At 51.6% G+C, this 18487-nt stretch overlaps 1 protein-coding gene across 1 annotated transcript; it reads left to right on the top strand.

Moving 5' to 3' along the window:
* Positions 1 to 3379: 3379 nt before the first annotated feature.
* On the top strand, positions 3380 to 10317 carry LOC133361778 (uncharacterized). Its single transcript, XM_061580773.1, has 6 exons — positions 3380 to 3448; positions 5206 to 5256; positions 5854 to 5914; positions 8705 to 9659; positions 9782 to 9948; positions 9989 to 10317. The coding sequence occupies exons 1-6, from the start codon at positions 3380 to 3382 to the stop codon at positions 10315 to 10317; spliced, it is 1632 nt and encodes a 543-aa protein (XP_061436757.1).
* Positions 10318 to 18487: the final 8170 nt, after the last annotated feature.

Below are 18487 nucleotides of genomic sequence, written 5' to 3'. Positions count from 1 at the left end.
CGCCTGTTGTAATTTGGAGTTTGCAGGTCTCTATCTCTCTCCCCGTGGTCCCGTATATTTTTCTCCGGGTCCTCCGGTTTCCACCCCCCCCCCCCCCCCACACATTTAGAATCGACATCACGCGTTCAGAGTATTTGGCTGCGATAACTTCCCACGCGATAAGCCACTTCGTTGAGCTACCATTTGTGGCCAGGCCGCTCCTGACAAAAATCTACATAGCTCAGTGCGGCCTTACCTGGTAAAATAAAAACAAAAAAAACCAGTTTAGTTTGAATGCAAATTTTTGTGCGTTGGTGTTGTTGTTGAGACGGTGGCCTGCGCTATAGTTCTGTAATCCCGACGGGCATTCCCCGTTCCTTCCGCACCACCGGCTCCGTCCCCCCCGAACTGCGCGGTAGGAGAGAACGAGGTGGCTTCGGAGGATGCCCTCGTCCCTGCACCTGCGCCTAGTGCACGGGCAGGAGCAGCTGTTGCGCTGGTGCAGCGCAAGGTGGAGGCAGCCGCCAAGATCACGCACGGCCTCAACGAGCAGCAGATGCGCTCTTGCAGCAGCAGCAGCAGGTGACGGCGCCCGCTCGCTTTGCACCGCCTGTCCCTTGCCTGCGGCTGGACGTCCGGGACCGATGTGCCTGGGAATGTTGTAACTCCTTTCCCGTTTCCGATGGAGCTGCGGCGTGAACGTCACCGTTTTTTTAAACCTTTTTTTAAACTTTTTTTTAACTTCCGATTCCGTGATGACGGGCACGTAGGTGTATAGGTCATCGGAACGGAACCGGAAAAAGAACAAAAAAAAATCGAGGTAAAATAACTTTGTCGTTACCGAGGCTCCCACGAGGCCATGCGGGAGGGCCGCGTGGCACGACACGGCCCGCTATCGAGAGTGGCGGCGGCCGTGCCGCCCCACGCTTCTCCGCGGGTGAGTAACGACGTCTTCATGAACACGACGTCGCCGCTGCGCCTCCCTAGTTAACGCTGAGCCGATCGCGGCGTTCCGAGACTCGGAGGTGAACGGGACAACGAAACCCTGCCACTTGGCAGGCGTCTCGGGAGCGGGAAAGGGTTAAGAAGCGCCACAACACCCTGCCCCCCACCGCCCTCCCTTCTCTCCCTCTCCCCCCTACTCCTTCCGCCTTTGTCCATTGATGTTCGTCACCTTCCCCCCCCCCCCCCCCCCCCCTCCTCCCCCCCCACCCCCCCCCCCCCCCCCCCCCCCCCCCCCCCCCCCCACTTCCTCCCCGTATAAACTTCCACGCTCGAGGTCTCCACGTGGGTGGGTGTAGAGAGCCCAATCCCCCCCCCCCCGCCCCCTTTCTTTAAACTCCTGAAGCACCGAGCCTTGGATGTTGTCCGTGGAGTCTCTGTTCCACCCCCCCTCCCACCCCTTGCGTTGAGTTGTCATTAAAATAAACGCTCAACAACACCAAAAGTGCATTGCAGCGAGGACAAATAGCTCGCATGGTTCGCTCTCATTCTCTAATAATGCTCTAAAAACCCGGGATTCCATCGCTTCAAGTGGATCCACATAGAGACTCACGCGGAGACTCACAGACTCGCCCAGAGAACCACAGACTCGTGTAGAAACCCACAGACTTGCATAGAGACACACAGACTAACGCGAAGACCTACAGACCAACGCAGAGACCAATAGACTCGCACAGAGACCTATAGACTCACACAGAGACCCATAGACTCACACAGACACGCATAGACTCACACAGAGACCCATAGACTTACACAGAGACCCATAGACTCACACAGAGACCCATAGACTCACACAGAGACCCAAAGGCTCGCACATAGACCCATAGACTCACACAGAGACCCATAGACTCACACAGAGACCCATAGACTCACACAGATACCCATAGACTCACACAGAGACCCATAGGCTCGCACAGAGACCCATAGACTCACACAGAGACCCATAGGCTCGCACAGAGACCCATAGACTCACACAGAGACCCAAAGGCTCGCACAGAGGCCCATAGTTTAAAGCAGAGAGACTCAGACCCAGCGTAGACACAGTGGGCATGTTTGTCTGTAAATGCCCCAAACACCGGGAATTCCATTGCTCCCAGGACCTTCATTCTGCTGTTGTTTACAGGAAGCTGTAATACATCTCCGGATGCTTCTTCTTCTGCGTTGGGGAGTCGAGGACAAGGTTCACTTTTGGCATGAATCGCCCGCAGGTTCTGGACGCTCAGCGCCACCTCGCCGCTCAATTCGCGAACCTGGAGGGGCTGATGCGGCAAGAGAGCGATCTGAGGACCCAGCATCGGCACGCCTCGAAGGTGGGGAGCGGCGCGAAATCGACGCGGCGTTGAACGTTCCGAGTTCGGGGTGGGGCCCAGACACGGCCATTTGAAACTCGATTTAAACTCCCGACGATCCCGTTAAAATAAAAAAAATTGATGCTCGCGTAATGTCCTGGGCTCCGTCGGAGTGTTGTTTGTTGTTGTTAGACATTAGGAACTGCGGAGCGAACGTCTGTTTATTGTGATTCACGTTCAGGACATTTCACCGCGGTACGGTTCTGTCCCTCCACCACTAGCCCGTGCGCACGTTCTGCACTGACACGTGCGCATGCATTAGTACGTACGTACATTGAACTTCGTTTGCACCGTACGTAGCCAACCGCACTAATTGGAGGTGCGGGGGATGGACAACAAACTAACCACAAAATCAGAAATTACTTTTAATGTACATGATGGTTTAATAGTTAATAGCTTCCAGTGGCTTCCTAACAATCGCAAGGAAGAGCGTTCCAGACGGCCGCAGAAGCGCATCTGAAAGCGCGCGATGCGGTGCCCCAACATCTTTGTTCGATGGTTCGCCAAAAGTAGCTGCGAGGATGAGCGGAGTTCGCCTGATGGTCTATGCTTCTTGACGAGATCAGCCACGTATTGTGGCTCACTTGCGGCAAGCACCTTGTGTGTGTGTGCGCGTGTGACACGAGCGGTGTTCGACGGCCGAGCCAAAAGGCGCCGCCTGCCACTGCCGCCGCGAGGGCTGGCAGCCGGAGCTCGCGTGACGATGGTTTGTGAGGTCAGCGCGGCCGCCCCACAAATCGTCGGCCTAACCCGGGCGGACCTCGCGTTTCACCTCCCCTCGCAATCAAAACAACCCGACAGCGCTGGGAGGACAACCCGGGAACGCCCCCGCAGCCGCAGCCGGCCATCGACCCGCCGCTCTCCGCCGGTCGACCCCCAGCACCACCGCCTATCCACACCACCCCCCACCCGGCGCTCTGGGGAACGGAAAGGACGCGACGGGCCTCCTGAGGATCCGCCGTCTCTGCGGGGATGCCGGGCCTGCCGGCGATATCGGTGCGCGGGCGGCGACGCCGCACGCCGGACGCGGCTACGAGGGGACGGCGGCGATGCGCCCATCGGACTGCGCCCCCTGCGCCGCCGGGGAGTTCTGCGACTTACCGAGGATGCCGCCCCGAGTGCCGCCGCTGCTCGTCGTGCCAGCCAGGCTTCTCCGAGCTGCAGACTTGCCGCCGCAGCACCGACCGCATTTTGCCAGGTGGGTGGTGCGCGCGATCGCCAGCGTTGCAGAAATGAACAACTTCCAATACGCCATTGGAACCTCATTTGCAGTAGCAAAATATGATAGTTGTTTTTTTTCTATCTGGCAACAACACTGACACCTTTTTGCAAGGAGTCATGTTTTGCATAGACCACAATACCTGCAGCCATAATGTGTGGACCAATCAACTTCAAGGACAGTGCATATATTATCAGAGTTGTGTTTTTTTGTTGCATTATGGCTACAGGCATTGTGGTCTATGCAACATGACTCCTTGTAAAAAGGTGTCAGTGTTGTTGCAAGATAGAAGGGTTAAAAAAAACAATTATCAACTTCCCAATCGTTATCATGTGCACCAAACAGGGGCTTGTGCACAAACACGTCCACGTGCACGTACACCTCGTGTTCTCTTTTAGCCCCGCCCCCCCCCCTCCCAATATGTTCCATTCATTGGCTACCACATTCTGATAAGCTCCTCCCCCCTCCCCCTTAACTTGTATTTAAGAACTTGCATCTTGGAATCCCTGCCTCACTTGTCACAGCAAATCTGGCTGTGACGGTCCCACTGATGACGGCGACTTGCCTCCGACACGTCGTGATTTTTATTATTTATTCCTATTATTACTTTTATTAATTATAACTTCATTTTTTACCTACGTGACTTTACCGAAGAAAAAAAAAAACTAAGAGCAGAAATGAACAACGTCGGGAAGCAACCGACGACCTCTGCGTCGCGGAAGGTCGTGCGGTTGTGGGATTTCGTCGCGTGCGAGAGAGCGGTTTCACTTTGGAATCTAGCCAGGGGCGGGCGGGGGGGGGGGTAGGCTTGGCGGTGGTGTGGAGGGTAAGAATCGGGCAGACCGATGATGTTTGGGGAAAGCGCGGAGTGCGAGGAAGGAGGAGGAGGAGGCTGAGGCACTTTGCCTGAAAGAAAAGTGCAGCGTGGACATGTGATGGGGAAAAAGGTTTCACGGACGAACCGCAAAGCCGAGGAACGAACTGAATACGGGGGGGGGGGGGGGGGCGGCGGGGGTAGGGCGAGGACTTGCGAGTGGAACTGGTGATCCATTGCGTCTGCTCGCTGTTTGGGTAGCACTGTATTTCGCTCGCCCCGTTCCTGCTGTTTACTCAGAAGGTGTGTTCTTCCCTGTTGCGGGAAAAGCATCCTCGAGGGAGGAAAGCATGCGGCCTGGCGGCCGGTGGTCCCGGGGTCTCGAGAGGGCGTTGCGTTCGTGACAAGGGTTTCTTTTCTTTTCTCGCGGAGATTTTTCCCCGCTTCAGTTGACTTGTCGAGAAGAGCGGGCGGTTTCAAAGTTGCCACTTCCCGCAGGAGGGCAAACTCCGCGCGGTGTCAACGCGATTTGTGCCGCGGGCAAATGTTGCACTCGTTGCTTATCTGGAGGACAAGAAAGTTCCAAACAAATATTTGTTTTCGTCCAAAAGTATTTTTTATCTTCTTGGTTCTTTCGGTGAAGTCACGTAGAAGGGAAATAATAAAATAATAAAAATAAAACATAATAAAATATAATTAAATTTCGATTTAAAGCTTTCGTGACTGCAGGGATTCATCTTCTTGGTTCTTTCGGTAAAGTTACGTAGATGGAAAATAATAAAAATAAAACAATAAAATAATTCTCACGACGTTTCGGCCACAACGCAAGCAGCCGCCCTCAGGTGAAGAACAGGTCTGTCTGTAACAGGTCTGTCTGTAACAAGACGATTAAGGTACATACACACAGAGGATATGGACGGGTCGAGTTGACTCCGGCACTAACCAAACATGACGGATTTACGGTGCAATGGAAAGCTGCCTTAAACCGCGCGCTTCAATAAATCGTTTCAATAAACTGGACAACTCTCTGGTGCCTTCCTAAGCTCCGATAGCCCTAGAGGAGAAGAGAAAAACAGGGGGGGAGGAGTGGCTAAATGCCCCCCATGAATGCTCTTAAGAATCAGTGCCCACTGGAAGAGAGGTGGTGAAGGGGGTTCCACGTTTGATGGTCAGCCTCCTCCCTTGCCCCGTAGTTTTTGCAACTTAGATGCTCGAGATCGGAAATTTTTCGACGATTTATTGGCCGATTCGTCCGAGTGTTTGGGTGAGCGCGCCCTGTTCCCAGTTGGCTACCACAATTGTGCGTTTTTTGCCGTGACATCGAACATTCGCCCACAATGGATATTTATTCACGATGTACTCATGTGTCCGCCTCCCTTGGAAGGGCCAGGAAGTTAAACTTAAGCACGCGGTCTTTCTGCACACGCGTGGCCGGAGCGGGCTTCTCCGATGATGCCAATGTTTCTTTTCTTTCCCCCCCTTGCTCACAGGACAAGGATGAATGCACAGAGAACCCAACGTTTTGCGCTGGAAAATGCCTGAACACACCAGGTCTGTACCCCACCACCATATCGTCGGCAAACTTAACATGGAGCTGTCGTGACTGCAGGAATTACTCTTTGGTTATTTCGGTAAAGTCACGTGTAAAGAGAAAATAATAAATAAATAAATGTAATCAACCAGGCTATGCGTTAATTGTGTGTTGACCGACTCTCTGTGTTGCATTGCATTACATTTCGAAATGTTGCTAGGTTTATTTGATTTTGTGTGTTTCTCTGTCTCCCCTCGTTTTGTCGTTCTTTTGTTCTGCTCTCTCTGTGTGTCTCTGCTTGTATGTCTATCTTCGTGTCTGTATCTTGTCTCTCTTTAAAATTTCACACTGAACTTCTAACTTAGCATTCTTTTGAAAAACGTAATCAACCAGCCTATGCGTTAATTGTGTGTTGACCGACTCTTTGTGTTGCATTGCATTACATTTCGAATTTTTTTTAGGTTTATTTGATTTAGTGTGCTTCTCTCTCTCTGTCTCCCCTAATTTTTGTCGTTTTGTCGTTTTTGCGCAGGCTCCGTGCCACTCATTGACTTGCTAATTTTTCTACCCCCCCCCCTCTCTCTCCGCCCCCCCCCCTCTCTATTTAAGGCCTCGACACAGAGGCGTGGTTTCTCTGTGTGCCTATGTATGTGTCTCTCTCTATGTGTCTCTGTGTTATCTCTCTCTGCTTGTGTGTCTGTCTATATGTCTCCGGTTCTGTGTTTTATCTCTCTCTCTCAAATTTTACATTCTCTGGAAGAACATAATCAACCAGGTAGGGTGTTGACTGTTATGTTAGCCGACTCTCTGTGTTGTATTGCATTATATTTCTAAGTTTACTAGGTTTGTTTTCTATTTCATTTATACCCGATGATGATTGCTTGTATTGCAATCGAAACGTCGTGATTTAAATTACTTTTTTTTTTCACATACGTGACTTTACCGAAAGAACCAAAGAGTGTAGCCAAAAGCCGCTGCTGCAAGGATTACCAGAGTTTGCGCGATGGTTTATAGTTCCTTGACTAGATAGTTTATACCCAGAGATCGCTATATACAAGGCTGCTACGGAATGACACTGAGGCAGCACCTCAGAGGAGCACGGTTTTTTGGTACTAATAATAAATTATTATTTAAATTATGATTTTCTCTTTATACGTGACTTTACCGAAAGAACCAACGAGTATATCATCGGCATCCATTGTTTATCCACTGCTGGATTAATGTCTCCCCCAGTCCCTGCGGCGGTGATCCCTCTCGCTCGCTCGCTCGCTCTCGCGCTGCCCTTTGCCTTCGCCGGTCTCGACCTAAAACGGCGTCCCCTGCCCGTGGACGTCCCCTCGTGGTCACTCCTCACGTCCGCGCTCTCCCGCGAAACGTTTGAACTCTTCCTGTTCCTCCGTGTGATTCTGTTCCAGGTGATAGAGTAGAGGCGGGAGCGGGGGGGGGGAACAATAGAAATGAGACGGCAAGACTGAGACGCCGTTTATTCTGGAACCACAACGCCAAATCTGTGACCGTGAGGTTTGGGGTCGGCTCGGGTTAGGGGTATAAAGGTGCTAGACACCCCACACCCACCCTCGGAACATGCCACTACACTCTGGGTTCTTTCCTACATCTCACATTCATCTTGCTCGAGAGGAGGAGAGTCCCTATCGGCAGAGGCCCGGTCCGTGTCAGGGCCTGTGCCCATCTGCGCTCGGAGTACAGGGACTCCTCTAGTTACGAACATTCGACTTACGAACTTTTAGAGATACGAACGAAGCTGTCCGTATGTCCAGTTGCCCTTTCGGACCGAGAGTCGTTAAGTTTAACCGTCGCGCAATAGATGGCGGTGGTGGCATCTACATCTGCAGAACGTGAAGAATCAGTGGGATCTACATCTGCAGAACGTGAAGAACCAGTGGCATCTACATCTGCAGAACGTGAAGAACCAGTGGCATCTACAGCTGCAGAATGTCAAGAACTAGTGGCATCTACATCTGCAGAACGTGAAGAACCAATGGCATCTACATCTGCAGAACGTCAAGAACCAGTGGCATCTACATCTGCAGAACGTGAAGAACCAGTGGCATCTACAGCTGCAGAATGTGAAGAACCAATGGCATCTACATCTGCAGAACGTCAAGAACCAGTGGCATCTACATCTGCAGAACGTGAAGAACCAATGGCATCTACATCTGCAAAACGTGAAGAACCAATGGCATCTACAGCTGCAGAATGTGAAGAACCAGTGGCATCTACATCTACAGAACGTGAAGAACCAGTGGCATCTACATCTACAGAACGTCAAGAACCAGTGGCATCTACATCTACAGGACGTGAAGAACCAGTGGCATCTACATCTACAGAACATGAAGAACCAGTGGCATCTACATCTACAGGACGTGAAGAACCAGTGGCATCTACATCTACAGAACGTGAAGAACCAGTGGCATCTACATCTGCAGAACGTGAAGAACCAGTGGCATCTACATCTACAGAACGTGAAGAACCAGTGGCATCTACATCTACAGAACGTGAAGAACCAGTGGCATCTACATCTACAGAACGTCAAGAACCAGTGGCATCTACATCTACAGGAGATTATACAATTTTTACAGCCATTCTCCATGTTTAGTGTACACACCGTACAACACATCACTAGGGAGACAAAGGCGGCCGGGCGTGGTGTTGGCCACCCACCCCGTTGTGTGCCGTGCCGGCCTCCATAGGTGCTCGCTAACAGCACTTGCCCTTACAGTCTGTAAAGGCTACACGGACGATCTTTGTTCTTTGTTTTTTGTGACCCCTCCCGCCCCGACCCTTGGCAGGAGGGTACCGCTGCGTGGGCATCATCATCTCTCACGACGACGACGACGACGAGTCGTCGCTCTGCGCCGACGGCTACTACCTGGGCTACGAGACGGGCGAGTGCCAGGCGTGCTCCGGCTGCCCCGACGGGCTGATGCTGAGCCCCTGCACGACCGACGCCGACACCTCCTGCCTGCCGGGCCCCGGCAAACTGGCGGCGGCGTGGGTCGGCTCCGTGGAGCTGCCGCCGCCCCGCGACAGGCCCGCCAACCTCTCGGAGCTGATGCCGGGCGGCGAAGGGATCGCGCTGCGCGTCGCGCCCACCCGGGAGACGGAGTCGCTGCTCGGCTTCGCCCAAATCCAGGTGGTCGGCGGGCGATCCGTCGCGTTCGGGCAGCACGGCCTGGTGTGGGCCGACCTCAACGTGGCGGCCAAGCACAGCTGCCGCGGCTTCCTGCAGGTGTCGCTGAGGCTGAACCGCAGCGGCGGGCACCGCGACGAGCTCGTGGCGGCCAGGATCGAGCCGACGGAGGACGACAAGCGCTTCCGGCGGAGCGCGTCCCTGAGCTCCACGGCCGAGCTGGAGCCCGGCCACCAGTTCTCGGTTTACCTGAGAAGCCCGGGGCAGCCTTGCGAGCGCAGCGGCGGAGAGTACGCCCACCCGGACCTCCTGCCGGGCTCGCTCAGCTTCCTGTGGCTGTCGCACGACACCGGGGCCGTGTCCCTGCACGCGCACACCAACACGGCGGCCCACTACAACTCCAACTACCGCCCCTCCTTTAAGGTGTCGCAGGTGTCGGACCCCTACGTGATCACGGTGAACCACGACTGCGCGGCTTTCACCTTCTCGGAGGCGGGCGTCGTCAAGTTCGCCTACCGGCAGGCGCTCTACTCCGTCGGCCACGGCTGCATCCGCGACGGCTACTCGCTGGGCGTTCACGTGAGCCGCAACGGCAGCGCCGGGGAGAGCGGGAGGTGACGCGCGTCTACTTCCCGGGCGTCACCTACCGCGACACGGCCGTGTCGGCCGCCGGCGCCGTGGAGGTGCGGGCGGGCGACCAGCTGAGCTTCGACGTGGCGACGTCGCAGCACTGCAGCGTGCGCCTCTTCGGCGACGCGTCCGGCGTGAGCGTCGCCAGCCTCCTGTGGGTGCCGGGCTCCGCCGCCGCCGTCCTCTCGGCCGCCCTGGACAAGTCCGGCGTGGGCACCGGCGCCGTGCGGAACAAGGCCCTGCGCTTCCGGACCGTGGCGGCGCCCGACGGGGGCCAGGGCTGCTGGAGTCGGAGGGGCGCCACTCGGGACAGCGTTCCGGCTGGCGGCGGCCGGCGCGGTGAGCGTCTCGTTCCACCTGCGGCTGATCCACTCGTGCGAGACGGTGCGCCTGTCGCTGCGTGGGCTGCAGAGCGAGCCGCCGTTGCAGCTGCAGGGCCGGGGCCCAGTCGCGCCCCTCCTGCAGCAGGTCGCTGGGCGAGTGATGGAGGGCAGCCAGTGGAGCACCATCAGCCTGCGGGGAAGCCTGTCCGTGGAGGCCGACGCGACGCTCTTCTTCACGCTCGACTGCAGCCGCGGCCGGATAAACAACATCTTCCACCACCAAGGATCGCACCTGTTCATGATGTGGATTTCCGCGTAGGCTGCGAGTGTGTGTACGCGCGCGCGCGTGATGAGTGATTTGCCCCTTACCTGCTGCGGGGGATTTCAGCCGTCCCGTGTCGTTGAATGATGGGGCACGTTTCTGAAATCCACCGCGGGATCACCGGGCACACCACAGTTAAGTCGATGGGCAGGTCGCGCGGTGGCGGGGGTAATGTGTGGCTACTACCACCGATGTCCAAGGCGTATGGCCAGCGTGGAAGAGTAGGCCAAATACAAACTAGAGGGGTTACTCTAAGAGCTCCGTCTCGTGGAGGTCTTTCTACCAGCAGTGATATTACCAAGACATTGTTAGGAGCTGCGCCTTTACCTTTGACTTTCTATAAATCGGTGAAGTGGGGAGAAGTCTTTCCCGAGGACAATTGAAACGAACTCTATTGCACGACCTCGTGTCTCTGCCAGATCGCCATTGTCATTAGCAGTGGTCTATCCACTGCTGGACTAAGGCCTCCCCCCCCACACCCGTCTTCAGCTCTCGGGGTCCTGTGATTGCCAGCTCACATCAGGTAATAATTCCCGCGGCAGCGATATGGCCATTTCAGGCCAAAAATTCATCGCACTTCTTGGCGTTAATGCAAAAACAAATGTATCTGGAGTAAAATAGCCGGTCAGAATGTTGTAAAATATATATATTTTCATTTTACCCCTTTTTCATTTACAAGTTAGTTTTTTCCCAAACCGTGACAATTTGATTTCACGCAAAATCTCAGGCTGGCCTCTTTGCAAACCTCACGTGCAAATTATATTTCTGCACCGGCTATTCTGGATATTCACCCCCCCCGCCCCGTAACAGAGTGTACGGTGTGAGGAAGGGGACATTCCCAGAACTACTTCCGAAAATCTCAAGTCACTTCTTATCCACACTTTGTAGGGGGGAGGGCGGGGGCCAAGGCTGACATTCTCAGAGTTGTCATTTATCCACGACCAAAGAAGCGAATCCAAATGTTACCGTGACGTCCGTGGAGTAACAGGGCCATCAACTTCCTACGCTTGAAAACGCGGTTTAGTGGCGCACGGCCTCGACACAGATTCGAACCCAGGATCCCGGCAGTAACTGCACCAGTGCTTTGACTTGTGAACCACCTGTGAACCACCTGTGAACCACCTGTAAACCACCTGTGAGCCACCTGTGAACCACCTGTGAGCCACCTGTGAACCACCTGTGAACCACCTGTGAGCCACCTGTGAGCCACCTGTGAAACCACCTGTGAACCACCTGTGAGCCACCTGTGAACCACCTGTGAGCCACCTGTGAACCACCTGTGAACCACCTGTGAGCCACCTGTGAACCACCTGTGAACCACCTGTGAACCACCTGTGGTGTACCTGGCCACTTCTCAGGAGGCGTGTTCTTGGCAGCCCAGTAATACTGTGACCGCCACGGTGGCGAGATGTTAACTACCTCGCCTGGTATACATGAGGTCGTGAGTTCGATGCTGACCTTGAACACCTGCTGTATATTCGGAGTTTGCGTGTCTCTCTCTCCCCGTGGTCGCGTGGATTTTTCTCCGGGTCCTCCGGTTTTCCCCTCCACATTGAAGAATCAACGTCATGCGCTTAAGAGAATTTGGCTGCTTATAAATGTCCACGCGATGATGATAAGCCACTTCGTTGGGCTATCATTTGCGGCCAGACCTGTCCGTCGGAGTAATTTCACTCGGCCAGGGTTACGGGACAACAGTTTCGCGATCCTTGCAGACCTTGCCATCGGCCTCCACTCGTGGGAGGGATGTGAAGACAGACGCTTCTCCGGTGCGCCGCGTGTTGTACGGCGCGACGTCTGACGTTTCGCCACACATCCTGGGAGCTCCTTCCAGAAGAAGTTACTCAGAGTCTTTCAGTAGCCTGCTGCAGGCAATAATGGTTGTGCCTGCTACACTACATCGGAGGCTGAGCTGCGCGTGGAGTTTATCAAGAGGGACATCTCAACACGTGTGTGGCGATGTCGCTTCTAAACAACGCCCACAGCAGCTGCCACCCGTTTTAAGTTGTCACCAATGATGAAGGGGCGGTTGGGTTGTTGGTCAAAACTGCCTCCAGGCAATAATTGGCAGAAGAGAGATAGGAATGTGCATCCTGCCAAACGTTAACAGGCACTTTCCAAGACTGATATTGTCTTTGAAGCTAGGATAATGGACATTTATTCAAATTGAATGTTAAAGTAGAGTAGGTGGACTTGGGCAGCCTGTTTGCCTGAAGAAGCCCCCCCCTCCCCAGCCAGTGGTGCGAAACGTCGGACATCGCGTGAGCCGAACGAAACGCGGTTACAACAACGATGACGACGACGCGAAGTCAAACCGGAGAGAGTGACACGGAGTACAGGGTGCGAGAGAGAAACTCACGCGGTAACATTTCAACCTTGGATGCTTCGCCAAACAATTGGCCAACGGTTGAGTTCGAACGATGTTTACTCTGCATAAGTATTGAGTTTATTATTATTATACAAAATGTACAAATACAATAATTGAGTTATAGGGACTCCTCTACTTATGAACATTCGACCTACGAACTTTCAGAGATAGGAACAAAGCTGTCCATATGTCCGGTTGCCTGTTCGGACTGAGAGATATAAGTTAAACTGCCGTACAATAGATGGTGGTGGTGGCATCTACATCTGCAGAACGTGAAGAACCAGTGGCCTCTACATCTGCAGAACGTGAAGAACCAGTGGCATCTATATCTGCAGAACGTGAAGAACCAGTGGCATCTACATCTGCAAAACGTGAAGAACCAGTGGCATCTACATCTGTAGAACGTGAATAACCAGTGGCATCTACATCTGCAGAATGTGAAGAACCAGTGGCATCTACATCTGCAGAACATGAATAACCAGTGGCATCGACATCTGCAGAACGTGAAGAACCAGTGGCATCGACATCTGTAGAACATGAAGAACCAGTGGCATCTACATCTGTAGAACGTGAATAACCAGTGGCATCTACATCTGCAGAACGTGAAGAACCAGTGGCATCTACATCTGCAGAACGTGAAGAACCAGTGGCATCTACATCTGCAGAACATGAAGAACCAGTGGCATCTATATCTGTAGAACGTGAAGAACCAGTGGCATCTACATCTGCAGAACATGAAGAATCAGTGGCATCTATATCTGTAGAACGTGAAGAACAAGTGGTATCTACATCTACAGAACGTGAATAACCAGTGGCATCTACATCTGCAGAACATGAAGAACCAGTGGCATCTACATCTGCAGAACGTGAATAACCAGTGGCATCTACATCTGCAGAACATGAAGAACCAGTGGCATCTACATCTGCAGAACATGAAGACCCAGTGGCATCTACATCTGCATAACATGAAGAACCAGTGGCATCTACATCTGCAGAACATGAAGAACCAGTGGTATCTACATCTGCAGAACGTGAATAACCAGTGGCATCTACATCTGCAGAACGTGAAGAACCAGTGGCATCTACATCTGCAAAACGTGAAGAACCAGTGGCATCTACATCTGCAGAACATGAAGAACCAGTGGCATCTACATCTGCAGAACGTGAATAACCAGTGGCATCTACATCTGCAGAACATGAAGAACCAGTGGCATCTACATCTGCAGAACATGAAGACCCAGTGGCATCTACATCTGCATAACATGAAGAACCAGTGGCATCTACATCTGCAGAACATGAAGAACCAGTGGTATCTACATCTGCAGAACGTGAATAACCAGTGGCATCTACATCTGCAGAACGTGAAGAACCAGTGGCATCTACATCTGCAGAACGTGAAGAACCAGTGGCATCTACATCTGCAGAACATGAAGAACCAGTGGCATCTACATCTGCAGAACGTGAAGAACCAGTGGCATCTACATCTGTAGAACGTGAATAACCAGTGGCATCTACATCTGCAGAACGTGAAGAACCAGTGGCATCTACATCTGCAGAATGTGAAGAACCAGTGGCATCTACATCTGCAAAACATGAATAACCAGTGGCATCGACATCTGCAGAACGTGAAGAACCAGTGGCATCGACATCTGTAGAACGTGAAGAACCAGTGGCATCTACATCTGCAGAACGTGAAGAGCCAATGCCATATACATTGTACAACTTTTAAAGCCATTCCCCGTGTTTAGTGTTCACGCCGTACGTGTTTGGAAGCGACACGAGTAAAGTTGGACTTACTAACAAATCGACTTACGAACAGACCTCTGGAACCTTACTTATTCGTAAGTAGAGGAGTCCCTGTGTATATTGTTTATAAATCAAGATGTATCCAATTTAAAGATATAAAAACCTCACGAACCTACGTTCACTTTGGCTCGATGTGGACAAAAGCGTACCTTAAGTTACAAGAGCATGTGAATAACTGTTCAATGTGTTACGGTACAAACCCGCATATCCACCTCACCGGGGCACTTATGCACGGACGGATACGTGAAGGTCGGATATGCGACGTTGTACTGTACAATGCTGAAAGCAATAAAAGTCGAGAATTAAAACGACACCCGGATGTCGCATCTAACACTTGTGTTGTCCAGTAGAACCACGCGGAGACGATGAATTCTACAAGGGCTGTTGCCGTTTATTGAATCATCGTCACACTCGATATCCTACGCTCACACCATCGTAGGTTCACTCTATCTCGGTCTTTTACCCCGGATACTGAATACTATTTGGGTCCTACCCTCGGCTATCCCTCGGGCTCTCTCACTCGTCTGCCAAGACCGGGGGTTCAGCCAACACCGCTCCGCAACGAGCAGAGAGAGACCCTCTTCCAGCCGACCCTTGCTGAATACTACGGGACCCTACCCTCGGCTATCCCTCGGGCTCTCTCACCCGTCTGCCCGGAGCGGGGGTTCAGCCAACACCGCTTCCACGACGAGGAGAGAGACCCCCTGCAGCCGCTCCCTACGAGGACCACGCCTTCGTCACGTGGTCCTCCTTAAGAACCCCTTGGGCGGCTCCTCCCCCCAGCTCGGACCCGCCTTTGTTCCCGAAGATGCCTCTTACACCACCCGTGACGTTACGTCATCCTTGCCTGTTAACCTGCTCGCACCTCCTTCTGTTTACCCCCTCATTGGTTACCCGCAATACTCTACAGTTGTAAGAATGTTGAAAGGCAGGGGGCCACAACCCCCGGGCCGCGGACCGGTACCGGTCCGTGTCCTGTTAGGAACCGGGCCGCACAGCAGTAGGAGGTAAGCGGTGAGTCCGCGCGTGGCCCGCCCCCATTATTTTATTATTTACCACTTCTGTCCACGCCTCTTCCCCGCACTGCGAACTTGCCTCAGTCACAGTGTTGGTGAGCCCACAAGCTCTAACCCCTAGTAGCCAACATGAGTAAGAAACAAACGTAGCTGGAGAGCTTCTTTGAAAAGGGGGAAAGACCCAATGATGAACCCCCCCCGCCCCCCGGTCCGTGAAGAAATTGTCTTCCACGAAACCGGTCGCAGGTGCCAAAAAGGTTTAGGACCGCTGTTGAAAGGGATAACACTCTTAGGGTTTTTCTAACATATTTGAGCAGGAAAGCATCACCGAGTCTTTAAGACTCTTTTTTTTTGTCAGAAGGGGTATTGCTGTCATCAGGATGTTTTGTCCAAATCTATTAACGAGTTAAACTATTAAAAACTATTTTTGAATTTTACCAGTTAGGACCCAGTGAGCTGCTATAGAACTCTTTTTCAGAAGCGACCTGGCTGCCACAAATGATAGTTCGATTAAGTGGCTTATCCTCACGTGGACATTTATAGCAGCCAAATACTCTAAACGCGTGCCGTCGATTTTAAACGTGGAGGGGAAAATAACGGAGGACCTGGAGAACAATCCACGCGACCATGGGGAGAGAGAGACGCGCAGACTCTGAATATACAGCAGCAGGCGTCAGGGTCGGGATCGAACCCACGACCTCCTGTATACCAGGCGAGGTAGTTAACATCTCAAAGCCACCGTAAAGATGATGAGAGAGAGACACACAAACTCCAAATATACAGCAGCAGGCGTCAGGGTCGGGATCGAACCCACGACCTCCTGTATACCAGGCAAGGTAGTTAACATCTCCTAGCCACCGTGATGATGATGAGAGAGAGACACACAAACTCCAAATATACAGCAGCAAGCGTCAGGGTCGGGATCGAACCCACGACCTCCTGTAGACCAGGTGAGGTCGTCTCTTCTGAAGAAAACAAAACAGCGACATAAACAAATATGCTAGAGCAAAACAAACATTTACACATGTACGGCGTGGTCCAGATGTCTTGTGACCCCCCAACTTTTTTTTCCCTTTGCATGTAAACATCGTTTCGTTTTAGTCGTATATTTTAGGTGATGTGTTTACCTTTCCTATACAGCACTTTGATTTGTTTACTTTAAACTCCTATCGTGTTTTAGTCCTGTTTATTGTTGCAACGTTCTGACCCCGTGTCCCCTACCGGACATCTGTGCAAAAAAAGCTTTATCACTCATCGGATTCCTTCTGCAGACGAAATAAACATTCTGATACTCGTGTTTTAAAGAAACTTTACTTCATCTTATTGGTTCTTTCGGTAAAGTCACGTAGAAGGGAAATAATAAAATAATAACATGTAAACATAATAAAATAATGTCTTCCCGACAGACCTGTTCTTCACCTGAGGACGGCTGCTTGCGTTGTGGCCGAAACGTCGTGAGAATTATTTTATTATGTTTTATTTTTATTATTTTATTACTTCCCTTCTACGTGATGACTTTACCGAAAGATCCAAGAAGATGAATCCCTGCAGTCACGAAAGCTTTAAATCGAAATTTCAACTTTACTTCGACAAACATTAAGTGGCAGAGAATTCAACGGGGGTCACGAGACACGTGGAGACACAGGGCGGCGGGGAGATCTCGAGCACAATTCACTGTGGACAGGAAGGGCCGGTCCAATTTGTTTCGTTCCGTGACTTCAGGCAAGGCTATCGCTCGCACAGCTGACCTTCACACCGACGCGATCATTTCAACGCTCCATCTCCACGCCGCGCGCGCGTGCGTGCTCCGGGCGTGTCCCTCCTCTCCCTGTCATATCGATCAAAAGCCGGGGGGGGGGGGGGAATTAAAATATTTCGCTCAAGATTATTTAATTTGTAATCTCGACCTTGTCTGTTAAGAGTGTTTTGTTTTGACCGCTCCGTTAGGCGAAAGGCAAAAAAAAAATCTAAAATGTATAAGATTATACTCTTTGGTTCTTTCGGTAAAGTCACGGAGATGAAAATAAAACATTAAAATCACGAGTGATTAAATTTAGTTATTTTAATTGTATTATTTTTTGAAAATAACTAAATAACTAAAAAAATAATCCACTAGTGATTTCACTAGTGATTTAATTTTATTATTTTACCTCCCGTGGCCAGAAATAACTATTTTATTCTTATCTTTTATTTTCACCTACGTGACTTTATTGAAAGAACCAAAAAGTATGGATCCTTGCAGTCACGAAAACTTCAAATCTAGAATTGTATTTCCGTGCCCGTGCTTAATTTGCCTTTTCGATTTAGAGGCCGTCCATAAATGACGTCACGCGATTTTGGACAATTTTGACCCCCCCCCTCCCCTTCGTCACACGACGTCACAAAAAGTCAGACCCCCCCCCTCAAATATGACGTCACAAAGCTCTGCCCCCCCCCCAAAATAAAACATGCTTCAAATCGCTTTAAACTATTGTCATTGTAGTGCGTATTTAATGTGGCGCTGCACTCTGATGCTGTAGGAGAAAACATTTATTAAAAAGTATATTTAATTAAGTAGAACGCGTTGTCTATATTGATTTAAAGTTGCGCATTTTGATGTGACGTCACATTTCTCAACTCCCAACCCCCCCAGGTGCGTGACGTCATTTATGGACGGCCCCTTACCTTCTAAAAAAAACCAGGCAAAGTCTCGCACACCCAAAAAGTGCGTGCACCCCAGGTAATGAGAATTTCCTTAATTTATTTACATAGTTACATTATCCTAGTCATGGTGTCAGTTTTGTACCAGTTGAAAGGGTAAAAACCTATTACTATATTTTGCCACTGGAAAAGGAGGTCTCAGTGTAAATGCTTAACCCGAGCTCTCAATACTCTGATAGCGCGCTGTTTTTGAGGTGTGCGCCTTTTGGCGTCATCTGGTCCAACACCAATGGAGACAAGGCTCTAAGGAAAGCTGTCTCGGGTGTGGACCAAACAA

The sequence above is a fragment of the Lethenteron reissneri genome, unplaced genomic scaffold, assembly GCF_015708825.2.
Source record: "Lethenteron reissneri isolate LAM-NWPU_2019-01 unplaced genomic scaffold, ASM1570882v1 scaffold_1235, whole genome shotgun sequence".
Classification (NCBI taxonomy): Eukaryota; Metazoa; Chordata; class Hyperoartia; order Petromyzontiformes; family Petromyzontidae; genus Lethenteron; species Lethenteron reissneri.
The sequence above is the reverse complement of the archived record's forward strand: the minus strand, read 5'-3'. Positions and strand labels throughout refer to the sequence as shown.

What these genes read in the sequence shown, in the direction of transcription:
- LOC133361778 (XM_061580773.1), top strand. Translation starts at nt 3,380, where the DNA reads ATGCGCCCATCGGACTGCGCCCCCTGCGCCGCCGGGGAGTTCTGCGAC. An exon ending in TACCGAGGATGCCGCCCCGA is followed by an intron (nt 3,449 to 5,205) that starts GTGCCGCCGCTG and finishes AGCCGCCCTCAG; the next exon opens with GTGAAGAACAGGTCTGTCTG. An exon ending in AAAATGCCTGAACACACCAG is followed by an intron (nt 5,915 to 8,704) that starts GTCTGTACCCCA and finishes GACCCTTGGCAG; the next exon opens with GAGGGTACCGCTGCGTGGGC.